General features: G+C 38.5%; 1 protein-coding gene across 1 annotated transcript; it reads right to left on the reverse strand.

Annotated features, from left to right (window-relative positions):
• Positions 1 to 1,268: 1,268 nt before the first annotated feature.
• LOC106943368 (transcriptional adapter 2-alpha-like) lies at positions 1,269 to 6,358 on the reverse strand. Its single transcript, XM_015026677.1, has 5 exons — positions 6,166 to 6,358; positions 4,509 to 4,580; positions 3,000 to 3,132; positions 2,617 to 2,660; positions 1,269 to 1,379 (listed from the first exon to the last, which is right to left on the reverse strand). The coding sequence occupies exons 1-5, from the start codon at positions 6,350 to 6,352 to the stop codon at positions 1,288 to 1,290; spliced, it is 528 nt and encodes a 175-aa protein (XP_014882163.1). The 5' UTR covers positions 6,353 to 6,358; the 3' UTR covers positions 1,269 to 1,287.
• Between the last annotated feature and the right edge of the window lie 1,925 nt (positions 6,359 to 8,283).

The raw sequence follows: 8,283 nt of genomic DNA on the forward strand, positions 1-8,283 counted from the left end.
TAAAAATCTGATTTATACTTCGTGGCAGTTCGTTACCAGAAAAAAAAGGTAATCTCTTAATATTATTATTTATAAAACATGAGATCGGTTGAAATACTGTTTATGTGCTTAGACACAGGAAATTTACAGTTGATAAATTTTGCAAAAGTAAAAATTAGATGTTTACTTCAAGGCACTTGTTTACCAGAAATTGCGCTCATCTCTTAGCAACAGATTAACAACAAATATTGTTATTGTTCTAAAAATATAAGATTTCTTCTCCTCTTTTGAAATATTACTTATCGTATACTACTTAACAAGAATTGTGCAGTTGGTTCATTTTTCAGAAAAGTGAAAAAGGTTTTTTTTGTTGAAATGCCTTACTTTGTAGGCATTTCAATGCTCTCTTATGTGTTGCTATGGCAGGGCCCAATGAACAAAATTTAAAGTGCAACAAAACACTGTTATGAAACTAACTGAGGTATAAGTTAAAGATCCACAGAGAGTCACGGTGAAATAAACATTTAGGCAGCATCAGGAAGTTCGGCCCTACAGGTTGCTTCTGCGACAGAACAAAACTTTCTAACCTTTCTAACACCCGACTGCAGATGAGCCAGAGATGAAATCACTGAGATTAACGCTAGGGTTCCGGGTGACCATGGCAACAAATAACTTGGGAGTTCTTGTAGCAAATGTTCCTGAGCAACACAATAGCAGCCTCGGGTTGGTTAACTGAATAATGAAGCTACTTGTTAATTTTTACAGGAGCTTTGAAAGCACGAATTCACTGAGGTTAAACAGTCTGATGCTCACAGAGATTTCCTGATAAAGAGAAAGCTGAGTCTTTATTGATGATTATCTCCTTCAAGTCTCACATAAAGGGACAATTTCTTTCTTCTGAGTAAAATCTCATCTTTCTTTAGGCTAGGAAAAGACCTGGATGTGCTACTTTTATCCGGTGAGCTGCAGAGGTCATGGTCACTCCTGGAAAAATGCTGCTCTAACCTCTTATGATTACCAGATAAGGTTTTATGGAAATTTAGAGGTAAACCTTTGGCTTAGATCATCAGAAAACAGTGAGCAGTCTCCATTCTGCCTATGCAGACAAACACCGGGACAGACTTGGCAGCTTTTCTCAAAGTTTCTCCTGTAGATATCCACAAAAGCACATTGCAAATTTTGGCATAAAACAATTTAAATGTATCTGAAGCAGGTGGGTTTTAAAAATCACAGAGAAGGCCTCTGCAGTGTCCAGTGTGTGGACACTGCAGACATCCACACACTGGACGTCTGCAGTGTGTGAGGCTGTCATGGCCGTACCTCCTTCTCACGCTCGTCGAGCTTCTCTGTCCCTGGAAGTCCGGTCAGGTTGAGAGGAGGCGCGCTCCGCCTGCCTGTTGCTGAGCAGCAGACATGCAACAAAGTTTAAAACAGTCAGTTCACACGACAACGCTGCTTTAAACATCAGACAACAGACTGTTCACTGTCAGGGGAACAAAATGTTACAAAGCATGAAATGGCTCAGTAGCACAGTTGATTGTGTTAAAAATAATAATTTCTTAACTTGTGTAACTTGTGATTTTCTCCACTGACTTAATGCGGTGAAATTAAGGCTTACTGTTTTCTAAAATGTTCAGTTTCACAATATGCTACTGTAATAAAATATGACTTATCTCAACAGGCTCTGTAAACCTACCACAGAGGTTTACAGCTAAGCTAAGCATAGCTTAGCTTAGCATGGTACAGTAACTATACTGTACCATGCTAAGCATATGTCTAGTGTAGTGTAGCACAGCATAGTTTAGCATTATATAGCCTACTATATTATAGTAGAACATAGCCTGACCTATAGTAGTATAGTCTACTATAGGTAGTATAGTCTACTATAGGTTAGCATAGCATAGCATAATATAATCAAGTATAATACAGGATAGCATAGCATAGGATAACATTATATAGTCAAGTATAATGTAACATAGCATAGTATAGAACAGTACAGTATAGTATAGCATAGCATAGTCTGGCATAGCATGATACATAGCATAACATAATGTAGTCAAGTATATTTATAGCAATATGGAATAGCATAGTATAGCCAGCTATAGCAGACTATACCACTCCAGGCTGTACTAAACTACTATGAGTATTTGCTATATACATATAACTTATAGTATATGCTATATGTTTAGCATATACTAAGCATGTACTATCGAATAACAGTGTAGCAGTGCAGTATAGTATAGCATAGGAAAGCATGTTATAGCACAATATAGCATTGTATGGCATAGTATAGCATATTTTAGCATAGTTTCATATACTCTAGTAGAGTCTTGAATAGATCTATAATACTGCAATACCATCTGGGAAATTCTGTCTCATTTAAATAAAACTAAAGGTCTAGAGACATGAGAGTTTTGCCAACTCCTGCACATGCAGAGATGTAGGAGTTTAAGCTCTGGGAGCAAAGAAAACCGATGCTATTTTAAACGAGAGAAAGAGCAGAATAAATATGCGTGCGAAAGTGTATTTTTGAGTATTTAAGGAGAAAAGCTTTATTGTTATGGCTGAGCCCTGGAGCCACGCTGAGATGACACAGAGGATGGAGCGCAGAGGAAGACTAGGAGAGAAACTTCCTACCTGACACCGTGATTGTTGTGACAGCTGGAGTGACGCCAGCATCTCTGTAACAAAGAGGAGGAAGAAAAAGTCTTATTATCTCTGCTGCTGTGTTTATGCAGACACACATCCCACTTTTATGCAGCCTCTCTGTTCACTACTCTCACTCTCTCACTCCAGAATGTCATCCAAAAAAATAAAAAAAAGATGAGTCATTCCATTTGAGAGTTTTTATTTAGAGGTGGAAGTTGGACTGCAGCCAGTGGAAATGACGACGATGAAGCAAAACAAAACAAAACGAAATCGGAGTGGCACGTGTTGAAATGGCAGCACATGCTAAGGTGGGGATGGGGCTTATTGCAGCATAACACGCAGATCAGCGCGCAGACCCGTTGGACGCTCACATGGCTGCCTGCTTGCTGAGCCATTGCTGACACGCTCTGCCATCCTGGATGTACTGCAGAACGTCATTCAGCATGGTCCTCTTCCTCCTCTCGTCCTCGCGCATCCTCTTCACTCGCTCGTACACCTTGGCACCTGGTGGATGGAAAACGTACGAGGAAGAGTTCAAATGTGGAGCTACAGCAAGCTGGTAACTGCTCCAGACAACAGTGGAAAGCAGTGCAATGCATTGCCTACGGGTTAATGCAACAGTAACCAGCAAAGGAATGCCACCTTAAATGTTTTCGGTTTGTTTTTATTTAATATATATCTATATGTTTCAGTCATTTTTAACCTTTTTTTTACACAAGTAAAATAAGAAAAGAAAAGAAAAAACGTAATGCTGTAAAGAAAAACATAAGAAGCAAAAACAAAACAAAGCTAGTATAGAAATAAATATTTAAATCCCTGCCAATGGCAAGAATACAAAGCATAGACTGAGAAAAGTGTCAGCTTATTATACTGTTACTTTTTTATACATACAGCATCAATATATATCAATATATATTGTCACCATAACATTTTGCTGGACGATAAATTGTCCCAGTAATTATTGCGATAAACAATAATATTGTTTCTTTGAGGCCATTTTAAGTGAAGTGTCAACAGTAGAGTAGCAATGAAAGTTCAAGACTAATAAACTTTAGTTTTGTAAAGGACACTAAACATTGGTATAAACATTAAATATCCTAAATAAAACATGACAACCAAAATCAATAAATAAAAACAGGAATGAAAAACTTAAAATGGATGCCATGAATCTGTCAACAAAAATGCCATTCAAAAAAATATCAGTCATCAAAATGGAAATTATTGAGCTCATTTTAATTCCTCATGTGGTTAATTGATTAATTTCTTTTGCAATAGGTCAAACATCATGTAAATCAAAAATCTTTCCTGTATACTTTTCTAATACATAACTCCAAAGAAATCCAACTGAACCCTGGAGACAAACTAAATGTTAAAGGAAGATTAAGAAAAATGACAAAAGTTCATCTGAATTTGTGTGTGTAATATTTTCAGTTGAAGACACAGTTTGACCTTTGGATTGTAGACGATTAAGTTGTTGCTTCAACAGTGTAGGCAGCGTTTTCATAACTGAGGCCATTTCCCAACATTTATTGTTAAAGTCGGACAAAGATTTAAGACACATCTCTTTTAGAGAGAAAAATTGTGTTGTTAGAGTACAGAGATTCTAGGATATCCAAAAATTCTCAGCTCATCATTCCTAAATAGCCACACATGTAAAACTACACATAACTTTTGATATTTATATTGGAAAATTCCTCTGTATTCAGAAAATGTGTCTGCAATTGTTGTAGAAATCACATCTTTCTCTCAAATGTCCATAAGAGTGCAGGGATGTTTACTAAATGTGTCCAGTGTCCTGAATATGAGAACCATAAACAAACACTCAGGTTTATACTTGAAGTTTTTGGTCCCAAAAAGTGAAAATTTCAAACTCAACTCACTGCAGAAGGACTTGATTCCTGCCTTCCTGTATTCCTGCAGCCTGCGGATCTCTCTCCTCAGCTCGAACTCAACTGTGAAGAGGAAGAGTTGAAGGTTGCTTAAGCACATCTGCACAGACTGATTCATAAACAGAACAATAGATGCACATTCAGAGCCGCAGACTGTTTGAGAGGAGCCCTCCAGACACTCTGGTGGATGCAAAAAATCGAGTTAAGTCCTTCAGATGGCTGAATAAATACAATGAAAGCCGGATTTTTATACAAGTTCAAGTCAAGACGGATTTTATTTTCTCTTCAACAATAAAAAAAAGATAAAAGTATGAAGTAAAACGAAGTGATTATCATCAGGACTGTGGTGCTACAGACAGAAGCTGAGTCTTCATTACAAATGTGCACAAAACTATGACGATATTCAGATAAAGTTAAAATGACAAAAAATTTTCAATCGCTGTGTTTTCATTAAATAAGAAACAGTTTAAAAAAAATCACACGTGAATAAACTGGTTCACATGATAAGTCAGTAAAACAACCCACACCATCATCCTCCAACTACTTCCTGTTGTCGTCTTCTTTGCGGTTTGTGCCAGAGGCAACACCTGGTTGTTGATCACATGACTCATGTGATCCAAAAAAGTGTTTCCATCGGAGTTTTGTGAAATAAAGCAATTTTGATATGGCTAAAAAACACCTCATCCTGGCACCAAAACGTTTTATAGAGAAATTAGTTTTTTTCAAAATTGCTGTATTTCCATTAAATGAATTTATTTTCTTACTGTCAAACTGTGCAATTATGTGGCTAATGGAAACACAGCTAGAGGAACAAACAACAAAAATGCTTGCCAAGCACTCCAATTGTCATCATACCTCTGCACATGCCTCCAGAAACCAAGGAAATATAAGGAATATTAGTATTCTAAGCCTGGCGGGCACCAGGCTACATGTTGTCTGTTTATTTTAAATAGTTTCTTATAAACCTAGCATTCCTACCACCAAACATAGCAGCTTTTCTGGGGAACCTGAGTTTCTAAGTTGGCTTCCGATAAATGGCTTCTTCCTGTATTAGTGGCCTTTCAGCCCGTGTCGGTACAGGACTCATTTCAATGGTGAGAACACCATTAGTTTTAGATTTATAGAAGGTATTTGCCCTTTCCTCTCAGGGTGAGAGCTAACACTGTGTGTCAAAGCTGGAACAGGAATGGCAGATCATGCCACACCAGACACAGTCGCTGATGTGTTACATGTCATGCCTTCCATTACTGAACGTAAACATGCCTCCAAAAAGCAGGTGTGTGTTCAGGCAACACCAAATCATCCCTGGTTGGGTTCACTGTGAACGAATAAGAGTGAGATGACGTCCTGAAGTGCGATATCTGGGGCAAGAGGTATAGAAATGTGCATCTTCTAAATACATTTTAATCTCGTAAAATCCAAATAAAAACTTAAAGAAAAAACATTTCAAAAGATTAAATAAAATAAGAAAATATCTACACACTTTCTAAAAACAGAAAGTGGTAATGTCACTTCATCTTCCCACCAGGATTAAAAGTTACATCTTTTCAGAGTGAAAATCTGAAAGCCAGGTTTACTCAGTCTGGCTCGATCTTGGTGAATAAACTCTGCATGCTCACAGGTGAATGGGTCAGGTGCAAATACTGACGTGCGTGACTTTCGATGAATTTGTCATGTTCAGTCGGTCCGACCACTCTGGCAAACCGCCTCATGACCTCATACAGCTCCTGCACCTCTTTCGGGTAACATCGCTCTAACACTAACAGGAGAGAGAGAGAAAAGAGAGGACAGGAATGAGTGGGCAGCAGATCCAGGAGAATACAACTCAGAAACATGAAAGAAGCGATCCACCCCCTCAGGAGCAGTTTATGACTTCTGCTGCTTCAGCTGGAAAGTCATTTAGTTTGTTAGTTAATGAACAGAGAACAAACCTGTTACATTAATGTCACTCAGTGGCTTTTAGTGATGCTCTTACCCACTGTTATTCTAAGATATAAAAGAAACTTCAAGCTGCAGCACGTAACTTTTAGTAAAAAGTGTTGGTTTTTTACACATCTGTTTAAACTATGTTTTAACAGTATGAGACAGATAATCTGTGAAAAGATCGAGCTCTTCCAACTCCTCCCTGAGCTGCTATTGCCATTAGCAGAAATGCATAACTGATTATCAGAAATAGCCAATCAGAGATGAGCCTGATTGGCAGGAGGCGCTGCCCATCAGGGTCGTGCCCTGCTCAATGTGCTAGTGGCAGAGAAACCACTGACCGTTCCAGGAAAACAATTTTTCCGCCATCACCGTGGTCATGCTAACTAGCCTTAGCAATCACTGTAGGGTCTGCAGTGGGGGAGGAGCTGTAGCATAGCAGAGAGCAAAGATGGAAGGTGTGAGCGGCCCATACACAAGGTTGATTCACAGTACTAAGATCCTCCTGGCTCTGATTGGTTATTTCTCAAGTTGTGGTTGTTTTGAAATAATCTGATAGGCTGACATAGGTTTCAGCTGTGCACTACATTGCCCCCGATGGTCTGGGGGCAATGTAGCGCACAACACTCAGGCGGATTTGTGTGGGTTCATGTGGATGAAAACTTTTCTGAAAGCGATCCTGTGTTTATGATATTATCTTGTTAAACAAAGTGGTGGAGATATATTCCCAGCTACGTGTGTACAGGGCATTAATCACATATTATGACAATTTAAGTGTATTTGAAATTCAATATTGGCACATTCCTCCCTGTTTTTTTTTTTTTTTTTTGCCAATATCACTTTTGGCAAATAGTGACTTGGACCTTTATTTTAGAAAGGTGACAATATAGAATTGTGACTGTGTGAATTGGAAGAAATCCCCAATAAATTCCAACTTTTGCACCAAATTTCTGTTTAAAAAACTAACAATAACAAAAGTGATTTTATCAAATAAATCAATGAAAACTTGGGTTTATAACCAATATATATGAAACACGGATGATGTTTGGATTCCCCATCTAATACCCAACATAGAAAAGATGTTCTCATTTCTAAATTAAGTTTGTTGAAAATAAAGAAGCATTTGAAATAATCGAATAATTTTATTGCATTAATTAAAGACTAAAACATAAGAGCCTAACACACCAGAATAACTGAACTCAGGATCAGATTTAGACTGTGAAAAATGAACATTGTTCTCAGTGATTCATGACCGGTTATGCTATTTTCCCATCGCCACTTCCACATATTTATGCTCGACACCGGGGGACGGCCAAAGGAAAACAGCGACACCTTCCCAACCTTTTATCCTTGGCTTGTGAAACGATTCAGCGCTGCAGTCAATGGGGTCGATGGAGGTCCAGCTACTTTTTAAACCACAGGAATTGTTTAGGAATCAAAGTATGACTTCAAGAGACCCGGCGGGTAGATTTAGCACATTGGCAGGGGGATACACGCCCATGATCAGAATAAAACCCTGCCTGTGCGCTGCTGTTGCACCTGTTATCACGACCGCTCTGTGGAGACGGGGCTGATACGATCTCCTGAGGCGGCTGCAGGGAACAAATTCTCTCCCTGCAGCCGAATGGATCTTCACTTCTCATCCAAAACCACTGATTACACAAAAAGCTATTAACACTCAGGCTGTCTTTACACAGCTCAGCTTGCGTAATACAGTCAATAAAAAGATCTTTAATTGTCTATGTAGAAGTTTGCCTCTCAGAGCTCTCAATCTGGAGAGGGGAAATATTGAAATCACTAATGTAGCAACATTTAAAGGTGATTAAAACCTTAATACAAAAAA

The sequence above is a fragment of the Poecilia latipinna genome, unplaced genomic scaffold, assembly GCF_001443285.1.
Source record: "Poecilia latipinna isolate Pla-1442-1.1 unplaced genomic scaffold, P_latipinna-1.0 Scaffold5207, whole genome shotgun sequence".
Taxonomy (NCBI): Eukaryota; Metazoa; Chordata; class Actinopteri; order Cyprinodontiformes; family Poeciliidae; genus Poecilia; species Poecilia latipinna.

What these genes read in the sequence shown, in the direction of transcription:
- LOC106943368 (XM_015026677.1), bottom strand. Translation starts at nt 6,352, where the DNA reads ATGTTTCTGAGTTGTATTCTCCTGGATCTGCTGCCCACTCATTCCTGT. An exon ending in ATTCATCGAAAGTCACGCAC is followed by an intron (nt 4,581 to 6,165) that starts GTCAGTATTTGC and finishes TCCTCTTCACAG; the next exon opens with TTGAGTTCGAGCTGAGGAGA. An exon ending in CACAACAATCACGGTGTCAG is followed by an intron (nt 1,380 to 2,616) that starts GTAGGAAGTTTC and finishes TCTGCTGCTCAG; the next exon opens with CAACAGGCAGGCGGAGCGCG.